The sequence below is a fragment of the Lepisosteus platostomus genome, chromosome 22, assembly GCF_059453375.1.
Source record: "Lepisosteus platostomus isolate fLepPlt1 chromosome 22, fLepPlt1.hap1, whole genome shotgun sequence".
NCBI lineage: Eukaryota > Metazoa > Chordata > Actinopteri > Semionotiformes > Lepisosteidae > Lepisosteus > Lepisosteus platostomus.
The window spans coordinates 7,063,245-7,086,852 of NC_142632.1; the positions used below are offsets into that span (position 1 = coordinate 7,063,245).

General features: G+C 53.7%; 2 protein-coding genes and 2 non-coding genes across 4 annotated transcripts; all 4 read right to left on the minus strand.

The window, feature by feature from the left end:
- On the minus strand, positions 1-72 carry trnad-guc (transfer RNA aspartic acid (anticodon GUC)). The gene has a single exon. It is a non-coding gene; the product is annotated as a tRNA-Asp (tRNA).
- Positions 73-1,741: 1,669 nt separating this feature from the next.
- On the minus strand, positions 1,742-8,645 carry LOC148643305 (uncharacterized). Its single transcript, XM_088616263.1, has 7 exons — positions 6,673-8,645; positions 5,747-5,815; positions 5,275-5,367; positions 3,752-3,799; positions 3,200-3,247; positions 2,578-2,741; positions 1,742-2,449 (listed from the first exon to the last, which is right to left on the minus strand). Exons 1-7 carry the CDS (start codon positions 6,736-6,738, stop codon positions 2,422-2,424), a joined length of 516 nt encoding a protein of 171 aa, XP_088472389.1. The 5' UTR covers positions 6,739-8,645; the 3' UTR covers positions 1,742-2,421.
- Positions 8,646-18,449: 9,804 nt separating this feature from the next.
- trnad-guc (transfer RNA aspartic acid (anticodon GUC)) lies at positions 18,450-18,521 on the minus strand. Its single transcript has one exon. It is a non-coding gene; the product is annotated as a tRNA-Asp (tRNA).
- A 1,669-nt stretch (positions 18,522-20,190) lies between these two features.
- LOC148643307 (uncharacterized) lies at positions 20,191-23,133 on the minus strand. The gene is made up of 4 exons (XM_088615936.1): positions 22,201-23,133; positions 21,649-21,696; positions 21,027-21,190; positions 20,191-20,898 (listed from the first exon to the last, which is right to left on the minus strand). The coding sequence occupies exons 1-4, from the start codon at positions 22,642-22,644 to the stop codon at positions 20,871-20,873; spliced, it is 684 nt and encodes a 227-aa protein (XP_088472062.1). The 5' UTR covers positions 22,645-23,133; the 3' UTR covers positions 20,191-20,870.
- Between the last annotated feature and the right edge of the window lie 475 nt (positions 23,134-23,608).

Consider the following 23,608-nt stretch of genomic DNA (forward strand, 5'->3'; position numbering starts at 1 on the left):
CTCCCCGTCGGGGAATCGAACCCCGGTCTCCCGCGTGACAGGCGGGGATACTTGCCACTATACTAACGAGGAAGACATCGCACGCTCCGACCCACGGCATCGTGTCCAGACCCAGCCCTGTCCAGCCCTGTGGTTGAAGCCGATACCCTGGCTTCTCTCAAGACACAGCTGGGTGAGTTCCTCCAGTCAGGACAGGGGGGCTCTACTGTACACAGAGGGTGGCGGGGGTGTGGAACAACTCCTTTGTTCGGGGCCTTGGGGCATTCTTGTTGTGAAAGGCGCTATATAAAAAAACGGAATTGAAATTGAATCTTACAGGTTTGGGTTTTTCAGAGATCTTGTCAGAGATCTTGTCTGACATGCCCGTTTCAAAAACGTAACGACACTCCTCACGTTCGAGCGCCGCCGGTCTGTGACGTAACGTATCCTTACACAACCATGATGGTTTCATCATGGACAGCACGAAAGCCCGAAAAGTGGTTGACGTTTTAGTTTGGCAACGCCACGATGGATCCCAGTTTTTTTTTTATTTTGGAGGCCAAAGAGGACAAAAAAGGAAACGTCCGGAGTCTTGTAGCGTGAGAAGGGTTTAAATTTCGACTTAAGGAGTTGGCCATCGTTATATTTCGCGAGGTATAATACGGGGGGAAAAAGAACATTTGTATTTATCAACCTACTAGTAATACTGGGTGGATGTCACGTTCCCCAAAGTTCAGTGCCTCTCTCTAATAAAGTAGAAACGCGACATTAAACTCCGTTCGAAACGGGAGAATTCACCAGGACACGATACAACTGACGTCCGGAAAAAAAAGAAAAAAAGAACTCCTATTTCCATTTGTAATGACCCGTCGTGTTTTTCCCGGTGTACGCTTCTCTTTCGGAGACCGTTTCTCTCTGGTGTTGTTTTGCTGTTGGAATAAATGCCGAGGTGACCCGTCTGCGTGTTCTCTCCAGCGGGTCGTTTCCTCCACCGCAGGGGCTGGTCGAACCGGGGTCTCCCAATCATCACAGAAGTGTGTGTCGTTTTGGGTGGTGGTGGTGGGGGGATGCATCGGGGATACTGCGCCCCGAGGGGGTGACCTCTCACATTGCTCCGGACGAAGGGAGAAGACTTGTACCTTCCCGAGTCCGGGTTGTGAAAACTACAGCGCTACCCTGTTTTCCATTTGTATCGTGTATTATTAGACAGTCATAAGTATCTGTACTGATCACAGAGTCCCCCTCTCACTGCCAGGACTGAAGCCCAGTGCAGCACGAATAACAATAATAATTAATAAGTCTGGACCCTCCACTCAGAGCTCCTCCCAGGTCAGGGTGATCCCCTCCAGCCCCCCCAGTGTGCAGCCCCCACCTGGATGATGCTCCAGTCCGTTCTGCACACAGCAGCTCTCAGTGGGGAGGAGAGCAGAGGGATGGAGCCAGTTCAGAGAGGGGGGGTGATTAGGAGGCCATGATAGGTCAAGACCAGGGGGGGAATCAGGCCAGGACACTGGGGTAACACCCCTACTCTTCTCCAGAGACACCCCGGGATTGTTAATGAGCACAGAGAGTCAGGACCTCGGTTTGACGTCTCATCCGAAGGACAGCGCCTGTTTACAGTCCAGTGTCCCCCTTCACTATACTGGGGCATCAGGACCCACACAGACCGCAGGGTGAGAGCGCCCCCTGCTGGCCCCACTCACACCTCTCCCAGCAGCAACCCTGGGGGGGGGGGGAGGGAAAAAACCAAAAGCTAAACAGATTTTTTTTAAAAACATTTTATTGATGCTTTACAAAAGTCCAGTCCAGTCTGGTGTCCCTCAGCTCCAGTCCAATCCAGTCTGGTATCCCTCAGCTCCAGTCCAGTCCAGTCTGGGGCCCCTCGGCTCCAGTCAAGTCCAGTCTGGGGCCCCTCAGCTTTAGTCCAGTCTGGTGTCCCTCAGCTCCAGTGCAGTCCAGACTGGGGTCCCTCAGCTTCGGTCCAGCACAGTCTCGGGTCCCTCAGGTTCGGTCCAGCACAGACTGGGGTCCCTCAGCTCCAGTCCAGTCCAGTCTGGTGTCCCTCAGCTTCGGTCCAGTCCAGACTGGGGTCCCTCAGCTTCAGTCCAGCACAGTCTGGGGTCCCTCAGCTTCGGTCCAGCACAGTCTGGTGTCCCTCAGCTTTGGCCCACCACAGACTGGGGTCCCTCAGCTTCGGTCCAGCACAAACTGGGGTCCCTCAGCTTCGGTCCAGCACAGTCTGGGGTCCCTCAGCTTCAGTCCAGACTGGGGTCCCTCAGCTTCGGTCCAGCACAGTCTGGGGTCCCTCAGCTCCAGTCCAGTCCAGTCTGGTGTCTCTCAGCTCCGGTCCAGTCCAGGCTATTGTCCCTAGGCTCCAGTCCAGTCCAGTCTGGGGTCCCTCAGCTCCGGTCCACTCCAGTCCAGTCTAGTCCAGTCCAGATCTTAGCAGGCACAGAACCAGGAAAGGAACCTGGAAAGAAAATTGTTATTGCAGTTGTGAGGGACAAAGACACAGACGTCACCATGACATCAAACAGCAAGAGGAGACTCCTCCTTGAATCACAGACACTACCGGGCGGCGCCCCCCTGTCTGCTCACCTGCACCTCCTCTTCCTCTTCTTGTCCTTCCCGGCAGCCTGCTCCTCCTCTCCCTCGCTCTTCCTCTCCTGAGCTACGGTCTCCGCCGCCTCCATCGGCTCGTCCTGATCTTCTGTCTCCACTGACACGCAGCTCAGGGACTTCAAAAAGACGCAACAGCGCTTCTGAAGCAGAGACAGGAGAGTCACGTTAAGAGTCGGACTGGACACTCCAGGACATGAACACTGCACTGAGAGAGAGGGGTTCATACAAACACACTGACTAGACACTCCAGGACATGAACACTGCACTGAGAGAGAGAGAGGGGTTCATGCAGACACACTGACTGGACACTCCAGTACATGAACACTGCACTGAGAGAGAGAGAGGTTCATACAAACACACTGACTAGACACTCCAGTACATGAACACTGCACTGAGAGAGAGAGGGGTTCATACAGACACACTGACTGGACACTCCAGTACATGAACACTGCACTGAGAGAGAGAGGGGTTCACACAGACACCCTGACTGACTGGACACTCCAGTACATGAACACTGCACAGAGAGAGAGAGGTGTTCATACAGACACCCTGACTGGACACTGGACAGGAGTAAAGAGAGGATCAGAGCATTACCCACCTTCTTTTTCTTCTGTCTCACAGGAGGTGGTGATTGGACCTCCTCCAGCTGGAGTCCGAGGAGGGAGAGAGAGGGCAGGAGAGGGACAGCACAGGGAGAGAAAGAGAGAGACAGGTGAGTCAAGTGTCCCAAGAGCACAGAGACTCTGCTGAGATCACACTCGCAGTGAGTGAGCCTGGGTGTAGCCCACTAATACTGACCCTCTGGACACCACAGGACAGAGAGGAGGAGGAGAGAGACACACTGCCTGGACACCACAGGACAGAGAGGAGGAGGAGAGAGACACAGACAGACAGGGCTGAAAGAGAGAGAGACAGAGAGGCAGGGACAGACAGACAGCAGGCCGAGAGAGAGACACTGAGATCGAGGGACAGACAGACTGAGAGACAGGGCTGAAAGAGAGAGAGACAGAGAGGCAGGGACAGACAGCAGGCCGAGAGAGACACTGACCGACAGGGCTGAAAGAGAGAGAGACACTGAGACCCAGGGACAGACAAGACGGCGAAACTCCACCACAGACAGGACAGGAGGCAGGGTGGGACCAGCACTGACCTCCTTCCTCTCTCCTGCCAGAGGAACTGTCTCCACCTCCTCTTCCTCCTGCAAGTCAAGAGACAGGCTGAGAGAGAGACGGGCTGGCGGGACATCGGCGAACAGAGCTGAAGGCAGAGAGCCGGTGAGACAGGCCCAGCTGGGACAACGCAGGACAGACAGAGAGACAGACAGGGAGACACACGAAGAGAAACAGGGAGAGAGACCCAGCTGGGACAATGCAGGACAGACAGAGAGCAGGGAGACACACGGAGAGACACAGGGAGACAGGCCCAGCTGGGACAACGCAGGACAGACAGAGAGCAGGGAGACACAGAGAGACACAGGGAGAGAGACCCAGCTGGGACAACGCAGGACAGACAGAGAGCAGGGAGACACACGGAGAGACACAGGGAGACAGGCCCAGCTGGGACAAAGCAGGACAGACAGAGAGCAGGGAGACATGGAAAGAGAGAGGGAGAGAGACAGGGAGAGAGGGACAGACACAGAGACTCAGACAGAAGGACAGAAAGACAGAAAGAGAGAAGTGCAGATGGACAGATGACAGAGACAGAGAAAAGGACATATGGACTGATGGACAGAAAGACAGAAAAAGACAGAAAGACAGATGGACAGAAGGACAGATGGACTGAAGGATAGACGGACAGAAGGACAGATGGGCGGACAGACAGATGGACGGACAGACGGACAGACTCTGCCCCACTTGCCTCGTCAGACATCTCAGCCTCTCTCCTTGCCCTCCGCACCGGGGAGCCCCAGGCGGGGCCTGGCGGGGCCGGGCAGGCGATGGGGGGCAGGACGGGCGGGGGCAGGGGCAGGGGCACCGCCCCGGGCAGCAGGGGGGGCTCGAGGGGCATGGCGGGGAGGAAGGGGGGGCGGCGGGGCGGGGCGGGCAGGGGCCTGAGGGGGCCGGAGGGGGGGGGTGGGGGCGGGGGCGGGGAGCGGAGGGGGCTCTCGGGTGAGGAGGGGGGGGACACCGAGCGGAACGAGCCGGGCGAGCCCGAGCGGGACGAGCCGGGCGACTCCGGGAGCTCCAGCTGCAGCTCGGCCGCCCTCTCCAGCTTCTGGACGAGCTCGGGGAAGCACGAAGACACCACGGGATTCTGTCCAGCGGGGAAAGGGGGAGACACAACGCAGGGGGGATGAGGAGCAGAGACTACGCCTGGACAGGTGAGTGTGTACAGTGTGTCCAGTAAGAGTCTGGACAGGTGAGTCTCTACAGTGTGTCCAGTGAGAGTGTGGACAGGTGAGTGTGTACAGTGTGTCCAGTGAGAGTGTGGACATGTGAGAGTGGACAGTGTGTCCAGTGAGTGTGGACAGGTGAGTGTGGACAGTGTGTCCAGTGAGAGTGTGGACAGGTGAGAGTGCACAGTGTGTCCAGTGAGTGTGGACAGTGTGTCCAGTGAGAGTCTGGACAGGTGAGTGTGTCCAGTGTGTCCAGTAAGAGTCTGGACAGGCGAGTGTGTCCAGTGTGTCCAGTAAGAGTGTGGACAGGTGTGTCCAACAGTAAGAAGCTGTCTTACCCTGTAACCCAGCTCAGGGGTGTTAGGGGGTGCTCTGTCTCCTCCCCAGATCTCACCTTCAGCTCTGGTGAAATGCCGGACCACTAGGAGACGCTGGAAACGAGGACACAAGACAGAGGTCAGGTCCACAGAGCTCACTCAATCACTACAGCAAGCAGAGACCTCTTGGCCATCAGGACTGTGGGGGTCAGAGTGGGGAGCTGTAGGGTATCGGGAGTTTAGGGGTCAGTGTGGGGAGCTGTAGGGTATCGGGAGTTTAGGGGTCAGTGTGTGGGGAGCTGTAGGGTATCGGGAGTTTAGGGGTCAGTGTGGGGAGATGTAGGGTATCAGGAGTTTAGGGGTAAGTGTGGGGAGCTGTAGGGTATCGGGAGTTTAGGGGTCAGTGTGGGGAGCTGTAGGGTAGATGTGGGGCACCGGGCCCACCACAGGGCGGCCGGTCCAGTCTCGCGGAAGGCGACCGGGTCAGACTTACGGAAAAGCACCGGGACTTGGGCCGGGACCTCTCCCGCTGCCAGTCCGGGTTCGGCCTGACCGGTGTGACCTGTGAAGACGCCAAACAGCCCATCTCCGAGACAGCTCTGACCACATAGCCCAGCCCAGTCGTGTCGAGACTAGGGGCCTTGGGCAGTCTTGACAGTGTGTCCAGTGAGAGTGTGGACAGGTGAGTGTGTACAGTGTGTCCAGTGAGAGTCTGGACAGGTGAGTGTGTACAGTGTGTCCAGTGAGAGTCTGGACAGGTGAGTCAGACCAGTGTGTCCAGTAAGAGTCTGGACAGGTGAGTCTCTACAGTGTGTCCAGTGAGAGTCTGGACAGGTGAGTGTGTACAGTGTGTCCAGTAAGAGTCTGGACAGGTGAGTCTCTACAGTGTGTCCAGTGAGAGTCTGGACAGGTGAGTGTGTACAGTGTGTCCAGTAAGAGTCTGGACAGGTGAGTCTCTAAAGTGTCTCCAGTGAGAGTCTGGACAGGTGAGTGTGTACAGTGTGTCCAGTAAGAGTCTGGACAGGTGAGTGTGTACAATGAGTCCAGTAAGAGTCTGGACAGGTGAGTCTCTACAGTGTGTCCAGGAAGAGTGTGGGACGTTCAGAGGCAATCTGTGCACTCAGAAGGTCATAATGGACCTGCAGCTTGGTTTTCCTCGGACCCGCGACCCTGTCTCTTGAGCCAAGGCGTGTCCTCAGTCAAGATCACCACTGGAAGTGTCTCTCCTCGTCTGGAGGTGTTACCGTGAGACCTGGTCTGTCAAGCGCTTTGCGCTGCTATGTGTGTGAAAGGTGCTCTATCAGTGAAGTTTATTATTATTATTATTATAATACAGCGAGCGCTGCTGGGGGCGGAGAGGCCAGTCGGAGGAGGGCTGGACGCTGGACGCTGGACGGCGGGCGGGAGGGGTGGACTTACGACGCCTCGCCGGGCCCGGGTCCTGCTGCGACCGCGCACGGCCGTGCGGCATCTCTGTCGGTCCATCGTCCTGCCGAGACAAGAAGAGTCACAGAGGGGAGGGGGCGGAGCCACACAGCTGGGTGGCTTGTTCCCCACCCCCGCCCCCCTCTGTGTACAGAAGAGCCTCCTGTCATGACTGGAGGAGCTCACCCAGCTGTGTCCTGAGAGAAGCCAGGGTATCAGCTTTGTTCCACACCCCCGCCACTCTCTGTGTACAGTAGACCCTCCTGTCCTGACTGGAGGAGCTCACCCAGCTGTGTCTGGAGAGAAGCCAGGGTATCGGCTTCAACCACAGGGCTGGGCAGCTTGTTCCCCACCCCCACCACTCTCTGTGTAGAGGTGCACCTCCTCTCAATATCTTTTTACAGCACGATCACACCCATAAGAGTGGAGTAACAGGGAAAAAAAACAACTTATTTCTCAACTTATTTTATTTCTCGACAGCGGCATTTTTTAACTGACTTACCGATTCACGGGGATACTTAAGGGCGAACCTGAAGCTGAAACTATTATTTGATTGAAGTTGAAGTAACCCGCGAATCTTTTTTGGAATTAACACGTGTTTAGAAAGCGATATATAATCCTTTCCTCCTCCTCTCTCTTCACTCCTCTGAGCTCACGGGGCTCCGGCGCCGCCCCCCGCTAGAATCCGCCGCTCTGTGACGTCAGGCGGCTCATTGTGACGCCCCCGTGACGTCGCCCCCGACGCGCTCACGGCTCGGCCGCGAAAAACAAAAATGGCCGACATTTTTCGCGGATGTTGTTTTTTTTTGGGTGGACATTTTATTTTTCCAACTCTCGGCGGCCAGCCGGGTGTCCCTGTACGAACCCGGTAGTCGCCACCCCGGACAAGCAGGGGAAACGGGTCCAGCTGTTTCTGGCCCAAGGGTTACAAAAGCTGCATTTGAATTTAAAGACAAAATCACGTCGAGGGCGCATTCAGCACCCCCACGTCCAACACGGGTTTCCGTGGGGTGGGGTTCAGTGAAATTAGCACCCCCCCGACCCCCAAGTCAAAGAAAGACCAACCTCCACCCCCCTCTAGCGGCCAAGGGCGGAAATTTCGGGCCACGCCACGTCCAAAAAACACGGGTTCCCCCCCCCTCCCCCTGTCCTGCGGGGAAAAGACACGGCATTTTCTTTTCCGAGCCCTGCGTGGGACCTCACGACCCCCCCCCAAAAAAACGGGCTTCGGAGACGAGGAAAACCAGGCACGTCGACCTCTCTACAACACCACCCGGCCGTTTCTGTTTCAAACCGTGGTAAAAAAATAAATACAATTTCGCCCCTCACCGACCGCCGCGCAAAAAAACACAACTTCACGCTACAGAAACGGCCTGTGTGAGGGGGGGCACGGGAAAAAAATAAAACCGTGTGCGTGTTTTCGGCAGAGTAAGCTCAGCGGGGAAACTCCCTGAATCTCAGGGTTGCTTCTTGAACCCCGAAAACGACCTTTTTTCTCTCTCTCGTTTTCTTAGTGTCTGGGACGTTCACGAACTCCGCCGCGTCGGTGCGATTCCCAGCGGGACTTGAACATAACCCCCCCGTGGGGCCACAGCGCCCCCGTGTGGCCGAGAGGACCACCACCCTCAGGGCTGAGCTTTTACTGCCGTGTCCCGCTTTTACTCTGGCGATGAAGGAGGGAATCAAGGAGGAGAATTAATATTGTGATCCACCAGTCCATCACAGGACACACACACACCCTGGACAGGACACCAGTCCTTCACAGGATACCAGTCCATCACAGGACACACACACACCCTTGACAGGACACCAGTCCTTCACAGGATACAAGTCCATCACAGTACACACACACACCCTGGACAGGACACCAGTCCATCACAGGACACACACACACTCACACACCCTGGACAGGACAGCAGTCCATCACAGGACACACACACTCTCACACACCCTGGACAGGACACCAGTCCATCACAGGATGTTCAGTGCCTCTCTCTAATAAAGTAGAAACAAGACATTAAACTCCGTTCAAAACAGGAGAAATCACCAGGACACCATACACCTTGCTCAGGACGATGGGAGAAGACCTGTACCTTCACGAGTCCGGGTTGTGAAAACTTCTTCTGGCAGTTCAAAACGTTTCGAAGGGACCACAGCGCAACCCTGTTTTCCATTTCTATCGTGTATTATTATACAGTCATAAGTATCTGTACTGATCACAGAGTCCCCCTCTCACTGCCAGAACTGAAGCCCAGTGCAGCACGAATAATAATAATAATAATAATTAATCCATCTGGACTCTCCACTCAGAGCTCTTCCCAGGTCAGGGGGATCCAGTGGGGAGGAGAGCAGAGGGATGTAGCCAGTTCAGAGAGGGGGGGTGATTAGGAGGCCATGATGGGTCAAGACCAGGGGGGGAATCAGGCCAGGATACTGGGGTAACACCCCTACTCTTCTCAAGAAACACCCGGGATTGTTAACGAGCACAGAGAGTCAGGACCTTGGTTTGACGTCTCATCCGAAGGACGGCGCCTGTTTACAGTCCAGTGTCCCCCGTCACTATACTGGGGCATCAAGACCCACACAGACCGCAGGGTGAGAGCGCCCCCTGCTGGCCCCACTCACACCTCTCCCAGCAGCAACTTTGGGGGGGGGGGGGAGGGAAAAAACCAAAAGCTAAACAGATTTTTTTAAAAAATTTTTTATTGATGCTTAACAAAAGAACAAAAATTACAAGCTTCAGTCCAGACTGGGGTCTGGGGTCCCTCAGCTTCAGTCCAGTCCAGAATGGGGCCCCTCAGCTTCAGTCCAGTCCAGTCTGGGGCCCCTCAGCTCCAGTCCAACCTGGTGTCCCTCAGCTCCAGTGCAGTCCAGACTGGGGTCCCTCAGCTTCGGTCCAGCACAGACTGGGGTCCCTCAGCTTTGGTCCAGCACGGTCTGGGGTCCCTCAGCTTCAGTCCAGACTGGGGTCCCTCAGCTCCAGTCCAGTCCAGTCTGGTGTCTCTCAGCTCCAGTCCAGTCCAGTCTGGGGCCCCTCAGCTCCGGTGCAGTCCAGTCTGGTGTCTCTCAGCTCCGGTCCAGTCCAGTCTGGTGTCCCTAGGCTCCAGTCCAGTCCAGTCTGGTGTCCCTCAGCTCCTGTCCAGTCCAGTCTGGGGCCCCTCAGCTTCAGTGCAGTCCAGTCTGGCGTCCCTCAGCTCCAGTCCAGTCCAGTCTAGTCCAGTCCAGATCTTAGCTGGCACAGAACCAGGAAAGGAACCTGGAAAGAATATTGTTATTGCAGGTGTGAGGGACACAGACACAGACGTCACCATGACATCAAACAGCAAGAGGAGACTCCTCCTTGAATCACAGACACGACCGGGTGGCGCCCCCCTGTCTGCTCACCTGCACCTCCTCTTCCTCTTCTTGTCCTTCCCGGCAGCCTGCTCCTCCTCTCCCTCGCTCTTCCTCTCCTGACCCACGGTCTCCGCCGCCTCCATGGGCTCGTCGTGATCATCTGTCTCCACCGACACGCAGCTCAGGGAGTTTAAAAAGACGCACCAGCGATTCTGCAGCAGAGACAGGAGAGTCACATTAAGAGTCGGACTGGACACTCCAGGACATGAACACTGCACTGAGAGAGAGAGAGGGGTTCATACAGACACACTGACTGGACACTGACTGGACACTGGACAGGAGTAAAGAGAGGATCAGAGCATTACCCACCTTATTTTTCTTCTGTCTCACAGGAGGTGGTGATTGGACCTCCTCCAGCTGGAGTCCGAGGAGGGAGAGAGGGGGCAGGAGAGGGACAGCACAGGGAGAGAAAGAGAGAGACAGGTGAGTCAAGTGTCCCAAGAGTACAGAGACTCTGCTGAAATCACACTCGCAGTGAGTGACACCGACACTAACCAGCCTCAGGACAGCACTGCTAGAGCATCACAACCCAGACTCAACCACATCACAGCACAGATCAAACAGCAATATCTCACACACTGGGACACACACACACAAACACAACATAAACTGGAATGCTACAGAACCTTAAACAGACAATACACACTAGCTGAATATTTGACCAAAATAAAAAATAACAAACAGAAACAGACCCTGACGAAGAACAGGCTCAGTGACCACAACCTGGTCATAGAAACTGGGCGACACAGGCAGACCTGGCTGCCCAGAGAGGACAGGCTGTGCTCCCACTGCCAGCGGGGAGAAATAGAGACAGAGGTGCACTTCCTACTGCACTGTGACAGATACTCTGGGATTAGAGAAACATTCTTCCCGAAATTCAGTAATCTAATCCCAGAGTTCCCACACCTGCCAGAATCACAACGGGTCCCAATCCTACTGGGAGAGGGAGGAGGGAACTCAGTTGATCTGGCAGCCCAGTATGTGATCTCCTGTCACAGCCTGAGGAACAGTGAGTCTGTCTCCCAATAATGCTCCAGCCGCCTACAGTATATGTCAATATTTTATAATATGTGTTTGTTGTAAATGTCTGTAACATGTCTGCTTTACGCAGAGAGTGGCGGGGGTTGGATGTCAAGGCCTGACGATACCGCATTACGCAGAGAGTGGAGGGGTGGGATGTCAGGGCCCGACGACACTGCTTTATGCAGAGAATGGAGGGGTGGGTGTCAGGGCCATACGACACTTCTTTATTCAGAGAGTGGAGGGGGTGGGATGTCAGGGCTAGATGACACTGCTTTACACAGAGAGTGGAGAGGTGGGTGTCAAGGCTATACGACAGTGCTTTACACAGAGAGTGGTGGGGGTGGGATGTCAGGGCCATATGACACTGCTTTACACAGAGAGTGGCGGGGCTAGGATGTCAGGGCCATATGACACTGCTTTACACAGAGAGTGGTGGGGGTGGGATGTCAGGGCTTGACGACACTGCTTTATGCAGAGAGTGGAGGGGTGGGATGTCAGGGCTATACGACAGTGCTTTCGGCAGAGAGTGGTGGGGGTGTGATGTCAGGGCCATACGACACTTCTTTACGCAGGGAGTGGCAGGGGTGGGATGTCAGGGCCTGACGATACTACTTTACACAGTTAGTGGTGGGGGTGGGATGTCAGGGCCATACGACACTTCTTTACGCAGAGAGTGGCAGGGCTTGACGACACTGCTTTATGCAAAAAATGGAGGGGTGGGTGTCAGGGCTATATGACAGTGCTTTCCGCAGAGAGTGGTGGGGGTGTGATGTCAGGGCCATACAGCAGTGCTTTACACAGAGAGTGATGGGGGTGTGATGTCAGGGCCATATGACACTGCTTTACACAGAGAGTGGCGGGGGTGGGATATCAGGGCCTGACAACACAGCTTAACGCAGAGTGTGGAGGGGTGGGTGTCAGGGTTATACGGCAGTGCTTTACGCAGAGAGTGGTGGGGGTGTGATGTCAGGGCCATACGACAGTGCTTTACACAGAGAGTGGCGGGGGAGGGATGTCAGGGCTTGACAACACTGCTTTATGTAGAGAGTGGAGGGGAGGGTTTCAGAGCCATAAGACACTGCTTTATGCAGAGAGTGGAGGGATTGGTGTCAGGGCCATATGACACTACTTTACACAGAGAGTGGCGGGAGTGGGATGTCAGGCCCTGACGATACTACTTTACGTAGACAGTGGCGGGGGTGGGATGTCAGGGCCTGACGACACTGCTTTATTCAGAGTGGAGGGGTGGGTGTCAGGGCTATACGACAGTGCTTAATGCAGAGAGTGGAGGGTTGGGTGTCAGGGCTATATGACAGTGCTTTCCGCAGAGAGTGGTGGGGGTGTGATGTCAGGGCCATACGACACTTCTTTACGCAGGGAGTGGCAGGGGTGGGATGTCAGGGCCTGACGATACTTATTTACGCAGAGAGTGGCAGGGGTGGGATGTCAGGGCCTGACGACACTGCTTTATGCAGAGAATGGAGGGGTGGGTGTCAGGGCCATACGACACTTCTTTATTCAGAGAGTGGAGATCTAGACAAAGGGGGCAACTCTTAGTCGTATGGGCTTAGTCACACATCGCAGCGATTAAAAAAACAAAAGAAACATATTATGTCTGTTACTAACGACTTTTTTTTCCTACATTGAAAGTCTCTTTCCCGGGTGATTTTCTAGCGCGACTGGGGCTCTTCATTTCTCCTCGGTGTCTCATCGCGGGCGGATTTGAAACAGACCACAGAAGGTGGTCACACACTATATTATTATTGAGAGACAGGCTCACTGTCTGTACCTCAGGCTGGGACAGGAGATCCCACACTGTATTATTATTATTGAGAGACAGGCTTACTCTCTGTTCCTCAAGCTGAGACAGGACATCACATACTGTATTATTAATGATTGACAGGCTCACTGTTCCTCAGGCTGGGACAGGAGATCACACACTGTATTATTATTATTGAGAGACAAGCTCACTGTCTGTTCCTCAGGCTGGGACAGAGGATCACACACTGTATTATTATTATTTAGAGACAGGCTCACTGTCTGTTCCTCAGAGTTGGACAGGAGATCCCACACTGAATTATTATTATAGAGAGACAGGCTCACTGTATGTTCCCCAGGCTGGGTCAGGAGCTCACACAGTATTATTATAATTATTGAGAGACAGTCTCACTGTCTGTTCCTCAGTCTGGGACAGGAGATCACACACTGTATTATTATTATTGAGAGACAGGCTCACTGTCTGTTCCCCAGGCTGGGACAGGACATCCCACACTGTATTATTATAATTATTTAGAGACAGACTCACTGTCTTTTCCTCGGTCTGGGACAGATGGTCACACACTGTATTATTATTGAGACAGGCTCACTGTCTGTTCCTCAATCTGGGACAGTAGATCACATTGTATTATTATTATTAATATTATTGAGAGTCTGGCACACTGTTCCCCAGGCTGGGACAGGAGATCCCACACTGTATTATTATTATTTTGAGACAGGCTCACTGTTTGTTCCTCAGGCTGGGACAGGAGATCCCACACTGAATTATTATTATTTTGAGACAGGCTCACTGTTTGTTCCTCAGGCTGGGACAGGAGATCCCACACTGAATTATTATTATTGAGAGACAGGCTTACTCTCTGTTCCTCAGGCGGAGACAGGACATCACATACTGTATTATTATTGATTGACAGGCTTATTGTTCCTCAGGCTGGGACAGGAGATCAGACACTGTATTATTATTATAGTGAGACAGGCTCACTGTATGTTCCCCAGGCTGGGACAGGAGGTCATACATTATATTATTATTAAAGAGAGACAGGCTCACAGTATGTTCCACAAACTGAGACAGGAATTCACACTGTATTATTATTATTGAAAGACAGACTCACTGTCTTTTCCTCAGTCTGGGACAGTTGGTCACATACTGTATTATTATTATTGAGAGACAGGCTCACTGTTCCTCATGCTGGGACAGTAGATCACACTGTATTATTATTACTGAGAGTCTGGCTCACTGTTCCCCAGGCTGGGACAGGAGATCACACACTGTATTATTATTAGTGAGAGACAGGCTTACTCTCTGTTCCACAGGCTGAGACAGGACATCACATATTGTATTATTATTATTGACAGATAGGCTGACTGTCTGTTCCTCAGGCTGGGACAGAGGATCACACACTGTATTATTATTGAGAGACAGGCTCACTCTCTGTTCCTCAGGCTGGGACAGGAGATCACACATTGGCTTGTTATTGAGAGGCAGGCTCACTGTCTGTTCCTCAGGCTGGGACAGGAGATCACATGCTGTATTATTATTATTGAGAGACAGGCTCATTGTCTGTTTCTCAGGCTGGGACAGGAGATCACACACTGTATTATTATTATTGACAGATAGGCTGACTGTCTGTTCCTCAGAATGGGACAAGAGATCACACACTGTATTACTATTATTGACAGATAGGCTCACTGTGTCTTCGCTTGGGCTTGAACAGAAGATCACACACTGGATTATTATTACTGAGAGAGGCTCACAGTCTGTTCCTCAGGCTGGGACAGGAAATCACACACTCTATTATTATTATTGAGAGACAGGCTCACTGTCTGTTCCTCAGGCTAGGGTAGGATATCACACACTGTATTATTAGTATTGAGAGAAAGCCTCTGTGTTCCCCAGGCTGGGACAGGAGATCACACATTGTATTTTTATTATTGAGAGACAGGCTCACTGTTCCTCAGGCTGGGACAGGAGTTCAAACTGTATTATTATTATTATTGAGAGACAAGCTCACTGTTCCCCAGGCTGGGACAGGAGGCGCAATTATTATTGAGAGACAGGCTCACTGTCTGTTCCTCAGGCTGGGACAGGAGATCACAAACTGTATTATTATTATAGAGAGACCTGCTCTTTCCTGACTGTTCCTTAGGCTGGGACAGCAGATCATAATCTGCTTTATTATTATTGAGAGACTGGCTCACTCCTGTCTGTTCCTCAGGTTGGGAAAGGAGATCAGACACTGTATTATTATTATTGAGAGACGGGCTCAGTGCTCCCCAGGCTGAGACAGGAGATCACACACTGTATTATTATTATTGAGTATCTGGTTCACTGTTCCCCAGGCTGGGACAGGAAATCACACACTGTATTATTATTATTGAGAGACAGGCTCACTGTCTGTTCCTCAGGCTGGGGCAGGATATCACACACTGTATTATTCGTATTGAGAGACAGCCTCAGTGTTCCCCAGGCTGGGACAGGAGATCACACACTGTATTATTATTGAGAGACAGGTTCACTGTCTGTTCCTCTGGCTGGGGCAGGGAATCACACACTGTATTATTAGGATTATTAAGAGACAGGCTCGCTGTCTGCTCCACAGGCTGGGACAGGATATCACACACTGTTGTAGTGTTCTCTCACGAGGCACCAGTTCTGTAGGGGTTTGGGCATTTACTGGGACAATTATTTTTGTGGCAGTAAATCACACAATTGATTCTTTTAATGGTCTTAGAATCCAACCATGCGACATAACTCAAACAACGCACACACAGGTACTAATACACGAGGATACATTTGTTAATATATAGAATATGCATTCAAACCTAACAGATCTTATCGTCTGGGTTATCAGAATACAAAAGATATAAATTCATTCAGTTACAAAGAGTTACACATATCAAGAGGACATAAGTTCGGTATATCATTCATTTAGACCATTTCGTAATTGAACTTGTTTACAACTTCTACATGAGATACTTAAAACAAGTACATAACCCTTAGGAATTAAATTGATATCAACTGGTTGGGAGCAGTAATGCAATAAGGTTGAATACTCACTGCCGGTGGGTCCCTTTTCACACCGTTTCCGTAGTGCAGCGGTTATCACGTTCGCCTCACACGCGAAAAATCCCCAGTTTGAAACCGGACGGGAACAGCCTCCTCTTTTTGCACGCTCCTGTACTTCACAGAGGTCTTGAGCGACCGGTCATTTGTTCCCAATGTGTTTCCGGTGCCTTCATGCACTCTTGTACCAAACGCACGTTCCTTCTGTACGCGGAGCCGATCATTTGCAATTGGGCTGTGCCGACAGACCAGGACGAGCTCTGTCGGCTCAAAAGCAGCGCAGGACCTGCAAGAACAAAAGAAAGATTAGCATCCAGCGGGGGCTTCTTAGTGAGCCCAAGATCTCATCAAGAATCGGCTCCAGCAACAGGGCTGGGCGCACTGTTCCATTCGCCGACCACTCTCGGTGTAAACAAGTCCCTCCTGGTCTCTGCTTGAATTGCACTTTCCTGCGTTTGCTTTGGTGTAACTGGGTTCCCATGCATGGGCGAATGTGAAGAAGATCCTAAGTAAGTCATTGAAGAAAACCGAGAAGAGGTCGGAGTGGCCTCTGTCGTTCATCAACGATCCAGTCAGGCAGTACTCCTCTGCAAAGCGCAGTTCGTTCACGTCGATTGACTTTTTTTTGCCTTCATTTGTGCATGTAGTAAAAGCAGACGCCCCTATTCTACCGTGAACCCGACTCGAACCGGGGTTGTGGCGGCCACAACGCAAAGTACTGACCACTATACGATCACGGAGAGATACCGAGACACACGTGGCAGGGCGGAAAAGGCTGTGCTCTCTTCGTGTGACATAATTCGGAAAAGTCCTGACGTTGCATTTCAACTGAGCCCCAGTATACATCGACCCTTCGACACTCTGAGTGACACCTCTTGCGTGTTTTCTCATATTTATGTAGTTTGCTTGCATGATGCCCGGAACAGCGGGGTTGTTCGCTCCCATATGGTCGAGCAGTTAGGATTCCTGGTTTTCACCCACGTGGCCTGGGTTCAACTCCCGGTATAGGAACGTGTCAGTTTTGAATCCTGCTTTCCAAAAGATTAGCACCGTGTACGAAGGAGCCGCATTAAAACTACTCGAACGTGCAAAACGTGCGAGAAGAGGGGGCGCTTGTTTCCAACCGAAACTTCTCGCGTGTGAGACGAGCTGACCATCGCTGCAGGAGGTGGGAGGGTTACTCTGGTAGACAGGGCTGACCTTCGGCAATAGGATTTATACTCTCCAAGATGATATTTGCACTTTCTGGAGAGGCGATTTTCTCCACTTCAGTAGCCCGATTTCGTCGATTGCGTGGAGAGGGCTGTAGAATGTGGCGCCGCCTTTCCTGCTCCGTCCATGACAGGCGTGCTGGTCTCTGGAGAGAGAGCACGGTCCATCAGCGCACTCCAATAAAGGCACTGGAAGCAGCTGAATCGCATTGACGAAGCTCAGCGCTGGGCCGCTGGGCACCTCTTACCACCGTTTCCGTAGTGTAATGGTTATCACGTTTGCCTCACACGCAAAAGGTCCCCGGTTCGAAACTGGGCGGAAGCAGACTTCTTTTGTCGCCACGCACAAAAGGGGATTGGGGATTCGCCTAGCACTTTGATCGAACAGACCCACTCACCTCTTAGTGTGGCGGGATCTGCACAGTGCATGTCACAGCGCCTGCTGTCACTTCAATGCGCGTCCTGATGTACCCCGGTCTCCCGCGTGACAGGTGGGGACAGGTGACAGGTCCACGTGACAGGTCCTATACTAACGAGGAAGACATCGCTCTCTCCGACCCCCGGCATCGTGTACCCACCCACCGTGCTGGAAGCCGACTCGTGCTGTGATTCCTTTACGGAGCAGAAATGACAACCGAGGAGCCGAGAGATCATTTCAGCATTTCGCGTCTGAACGGAAAACACAAACGACCAACTCGGAATGACTTGCCTTTGACGCTTATCAAAGCGTTCTTTGTGGATCGAACAGACCCACTCACCTCTTAGTGTGGCGGGATCTGCACAGTGCATGTCACAGCGCATCCTGCTTTCACTTCAATGCGCGTCCTGATGTACCCCGGTCTCCCGCGTGACAGGTGGGGACAGGTGACAGGTCCACTACTAACGAGGAAGACATCGCTCTCTCCGACCCCCGGCATCGTGTCCCGACCCACCGTGCTGGAAGCCGACTCGTGCTGTGATTCCTTTACGGAGCAGAAATGACAACCGAGGAGCCGAGAGATCATTTCAGCATTTCGCGTCTGAACGGAAAACACAAACGACCAACTCGGAATGACTTGCCTTTGACGCTTATCAAAGCGTTCTTTGTGGATCGAACAGACCCACTCACCTCTTAGTGTGGCGGGATCTGCACAGTGCATGTCGCAGCGCTCCCTGCTTTCACTTCAATGTGCTTCCTGATGTCGAGTCGTGTGCCGTGCGGAGGCTCTGAAAGCGAGAGCAATGAAAAGGTGCACGACGCTGTGTTAGAAAACAGAGAAGTGAAAGGCAGTCCTTTCTCTAAGGAGGTGAAAGAAAAGCTACTCCCCGTCGGGGAATCGAACCCCGGTCTCCCGCGTGACAGGCGGGGATACTTGCCACTATACTAACGAGGAAGACATCGCACGCTCCGACCCACGGCATCGTGTCCAGACCCAGCCCTGTCCAGCCCTGTGGTTGAAGCCGATACCCTGGCTTCTCTCAAGACACAGCTGGGTGAGTTCCTCCAGTCAGGACAGGGGGGCTCTACTGTACACAGAGGGTGGCGGGGGTGTGGAACAACTCCTTTGTTCGGGGCCTTGGGGCATTCTTGTTGTGAAAGGCGCTATATAAAAAAACGGAATTGAAATTGAATCTTACAGGTTTGGGTTTTTCAGAGATCTTGTCAGAGATCTTGTCTGACATGCCCGTTTCAAAAACGTAACGACACTCCTCACGTTCGAGCGCCGCCGGTCTGTGACGTAACGTATCCTTACACAACCATGATGGTTTCATCATGGACAGCACGAAAGCCCGAAAAGTGGTTGACGTTTTAGTTTGGCAACGCCACGATGGATCCCAGTTTTTTTTTTATTTTGGAGGCCAAAGAGGACAAAAAAGGAAACGTCCGGAGTCTTGTAGCGTGAGAAGGGTTTAAATTTCGACTTAAGGAGTTGGCCATCGTTATATTTCGCGAGGTATAATACGGGGGGAAAAAGAACATTTGTATTTATCAACCTACTAGTAATACTGGGTGGATGTCACGTTCCCCAAAGTTCAGTGCCTCTCTCTAATAAAGTAGAAACGCGACATTAAACTCCGTTCGAAACGGGAGAATTCACCAGGACACGATACAACTGACGTCCGGAAAAAAAAGAAAAAAAGAACTCCTATTTCCATTTGTAATGACCCGTCGTGTTTTTCCCGGTGTACGCTTCTCTTTCGGAGACCGTTTCTCTCTGGTGTTGTTTTGCTGTTGGAATAAATGCCGAGGTGACCCGTCTGCGTGTTCTCTCCAGCGGGTCGTTTCCTCCACCGCAGGGGCTGGTCGAACCGGGGTCTCCCAATCATCACAGAAGTGTGTGTCGTTTTGGGTGGTGGTGGTGGGGGGATGCATCGGGGATACTGCGCCCCGAGGGGGTGACCTCTCACATTGCTCCGGACGAAGGGAGAAGACCTGTACCTTCCCGAGTCCGGGTTGTGAAAACTACAGCGCTACCCTGTTTTCCATTTGTATCGTGTATTATTAGACAGTCATAAGTATCTGTACTGATCACAGAGTCCCCCTCTCACTGCCAGGACTGAAGCCCAGTGCAGCACGAATAACAATAATAATTAATAAGTCTGGACCCTCCACTCAGAGCTCCTCCCAGGTCAGGGTGATCCCCTCCAGCCCCCCCAGTGTGCAGCCCCCACCTGGATGATGCTCCAGTCCGTTCTGCACACAGCAGCTCTCAGTGGGGAGGAGAGCAGAGGGATGGAGCCAGTTCAGAGAGGGGGGGTGATTAGGAGGCCATGATAGGTCAAGACCAGGGGGGGAATCAGGCCAGGACACTGGGGTAACACCCCTACTCTTCTCCAGAGACACCCCGGGATTGTTAATGAGCACAGAGAGTCAGGACCTCGGTTTGACGTCTCATCCGAAGGACAGCGCCTGTTTACAGTCCAGTGTCCCCCTTCACTATACTGGGGCATCAGGACCCACACAGACCGCAGGGTGAGAGCGCCCCCTGCTGGCCCCACTCACACCTCTCCCAGCAGCAACCCTGGGGGGGGGGGGAGGGAAAAAACCAAAAGCTAAACAGATTTTTTTAAAAAACATTTTATTGATGCTTTACAAAAGTCCAGTCCAGTCTGGTGTCCCTCAGCTCCAGTCCAATCCAGTCTGGTATCCCTCAGCTCCAGTCCAGTCCAGTCTGGGGCCCCTCGGCTCCAGTCATGTCCAGTCTGGGGCCCCTCAGCTTTAGTCCAGTCTGGTGTCCCTCAGCTCCAGTGCAGTCCAGACTGGGGTCCCTCAGCTTCGGTCCAGCACAGTCTCGGGTCCCTCAGGTTCGGTCCAGCACAGACTGGGGTCCCTCAGCTCCAGTCCAGTCCAGTCTGGTGTCCCTCAGCTTCGGTCCAGTCCAGACTGGGGTCCCTCAGCTTCAGTCCAGCACAGTCTGGGGTCCCTCAGCTTCGGTCCAGCACAGTCTGGTGTCCCTCAGCTTTGGCCCACCACAGACTGGGGTCCCTCAGCTTCGGTCCAGCACAAACTGGGGTCCCTCAGCTTCGGTCCAGCACAGTCTGGGGTCCCTCAGCTTCAGTCCAGACTGGGGTCCCTCAGCTTCGGTCCAGCACAGTCTGGGGTCCCTCAGCTCCAGTCCAGTCCAGTCTGGTGTCTCTCAGCTCCGGTCCAGTCCAGGCTATTGTCCCTAGGCTCCAGTCCAGTCCAGTCTGGGGTCCCTCAGCTCCGGTCCACTCCAGTCCAGTCTAGTCCAGTCCAGATCTTAGCAGGCACAGAACCAGGAAAGGAACCTGGAAAGAAAATTGTTATTGCAGTTGTGAGGGACAAAGACACAGACGTCACCATGACATCAAACAGCAAGAGGAGACTCCTCCTTGAATCACAGACACTACCGGGCGGCGCCCCCCTGTCTGCTCACCTGCACCTCCTCTTCCTCTTCTTGTCCTTCCCGGCAGCCTGCTCCTCCTCTCCCTCGCTCTTCCTCTCCTGAGCTACGGTCTCCGCCGCCTCCATCGGCTCGTCCTGATCTTCTGTCTCCACTGACACGCAGCTCAGGGACTTCAAAAAGACGCAACAGCGCTTCTGAAGCAGAGACAGGAGAGTCACGTTAAGAGTCGGACTGGACACTCCAGGACATGAACACTGCACTGAGAGAGAGGGGTTCATACAAACACACTGACTAGACACTCCAGGACATGAACACTGCACTGAGAGAGAGAGAGGGGTTCATACAGACACACTGACTGGACACTCCAGTACATGAACACTGCACTGAGAGAGAGAGAGGTTCATACAAACACACTGACTAGACACTCCAGTACATGAACACTGCACTGAGAGAGAGAGGGGTTCATACAGACACACTGACTGGACACTCCAGTACATGAACACTGCACTGAGAGAGAGAGGGGTTCACACAGACACCCTGACTGACTGGACACTCCAGTACATGAACACTGCACAGAGAGAGAGAGGTGTTCATACAGACACCCTGACTGGACACTGGACAGGAGTAAAGAGAGGATCAGAGCATTACCCACCTTCTTTTTCTTCTGTCTCACAGGAGGTGGTGATTGGACCTCCTCCAGCTGGAGTCCGAGGAGGGAGAGAGAGGGCAGGAGAGGGACAGCACAGGGAGAGAAAGAGAGAGACAGGTGAGTCAAGTGTCCCAAGAGCACAGAGACTCTGCTGAGATCACACTCGCAGTGAGTGAGCCTGGGTGTAGCCCACTAATACTGACCCTCTGGACACCACAGGACAGAGAGGAGGAGGAGAGAGACACACTGCCTGGACACCACAGGACAGAGAGGAGGAGGAGAGAGACACAGACAGACAGGGCTGAAAGAGAGAGAGACAGAGAGGCAGGGACAGACAGACAGCAGGCCGAGAGAGAGACACTGAGATCGAGGGACAGACAGACTGAGAGACAGGGCTGAAAGAGAGAGAGACAGAGAGGCAGGGACAGACAGCAGGCCGAGAGAGACACTGACCGACAGGGCTGAAAGAGAGAGAGACACTGAGACCCAGGGACAGACAAGACGGCGAAACTCCACCACAGACAGGACAGGAGGCAGGGTGGGACCAGCACTGACCTCCTTCCTCTCTCCTGCCAGAGGAACTGTCTCCACCTCCTCTTCCTCCTGCAAGTCAAGAGACAGGCTGAGAGAGAGACGGGCTGGCGGGACATCGGCGAACAGAGCTGAAGGCAGAGAGCCGGTGAGACAGGCCCAGCTGGGACAACGCAGGACAGACAGAGAGACAGACAGGGAGACACACGAAGAGAAACAGGGAGAGAGACCCAGCTGGGACAATGCAGGACAGACAGAGAGCAGGGAGACACACGGAGAGACACAGGGAGACAGGCCCAGCTGGGACAACGCAGGACAGACAGAGAGCAGGGAGACACAGAGAGACACAGGGAGAGAGACCCAGCTGGGACAACGCAGGACAGACAGAGAGCAGGGAGACACACGGAGAGACACAGGGAGACAGGCCCAGCTGGGACAAAGCAGGACAGACAGAGAGCAGGGAGACATGGAAAGAGAGAGGGAGAGAGACAGGGAGAGAGGGACAGACACAGAGACTCAGACAGAAGGACAGAAAGACAGAAAGAGAGAAGTGCAGATGGACAGATGACAGAGACAGAGAAAAGGACATATGGACTGATGGACAGAAAGACAGAAAAAGACAGAAAGACAGATGGACAGAAGGACAGATGGACTGAAGGATAGACGGACAGAAGGACAGATGGGCGGACAGACAGATGGACGGACAGACGGACAGACTCTGCCCCACTTGCCTCGTCAGACATCTCAGCCTCTCTCCTTGCCCTCCGCACCGGGGAGCCCCAGGCGGGGCCTGGCGGGGCCGGGCAGGCGATGGGGGGCAGGACGGGTGGGGGCAGGGGCAGGGGCACCGCCCCGGGCAGCAGGGGGGGCTCGAGGGGCATGGCGGGGAGGAAGGGGGGGCGGCGGGGCGGGGCGGGCAGGGGCCTGAGGGGGCCGGAGGGGGGGGGTGGGGGCGGGGGCGGGGAGCGGAGGGGGCTCTCGGGTGAGGAGGGGGGGGACACCGAGCGGAACGAGCCGGGCGAGCCCGAGCAGGACGAGCCGGGCGACTCCGGGAGCTCCAGCTGCAGCTCGGCCGCCCTCTCCAGCTTCTGGACGAGCTCGGGGAAGCACGAAGACACCACGGGATTCTGTCCAGCGGGGAAAGGGGGAGACACAACGCAGGGGGGATGAGGAGCAGAGACTACGCCTGGACAGGTGAGTGTGTACAGTGTGTCCAGTAAGAGTCTGGACAGGTGAGTCTCTACAGTGTGTCCAGTGAGAGTGTGGACAGGTGAGAGTGGACAGTGTGTCCAGTGAGTGTGGACAGGTGAGTGTGTACAGTGTGTCCAGTGAGAGTGTGGACAGGTGAGAGTGGACAGTGTGTCCAGTGAGTGTGGACAGGTGAATGTGGACAGTGTGTCCAGTGAGAGTGTGGACAGGTGAGAGTGCACAG

Excerpts from the sequence above, each read along its gene's own strand:
- LOC148643305 (XM_088616263.1), bottom strand. The coding sequence starts at position 6,738 with ATGGACCGACAGAGATGCCGCACGGCCGTGCGCGGTCGCAGCAGGACC. Across the intron at positions 5,816-6,672 it reads CCCGGGCCCGGCGAGGCGTC|GTCACACCGGTCAGGCCGAA; the intron begins GTAAGTCCACCC and ends GCGTCTTCACAG. Across the intron at positions 3,248-3,751 it reads TGGCAGGAGAGAGGAAGGAG|CTGGAGGAGGTCCAATCACC; the intron begins GTCAGTGCTGGT and ends CTCGGACTCCAG.
- LOC148643307 (XM_088615936.1), bottom strand. The coding sequence starts at position 22,644 with ATGTCTCCCTGCTCTCTGTCTGTCCTGCTTTGTCCCAGCTGGGCCTGT. Across the intron at positions 21,697-22,200 it reads TGGCAGGAGAGAGGAAGGAG|CTGGAGGAGGTCCAATCACC; the intron begins GTCAGTGCTGGT and ends CTCGGACTCCAG. Across the intron at positions 21,191-21,648 it reads TGAGACAGAAGAAAAAGAAG|AAGCGCTGTTGCGTCTTTTT; the intron begins GTGGGTAATGCT and ends TCTCTGCTTCAG.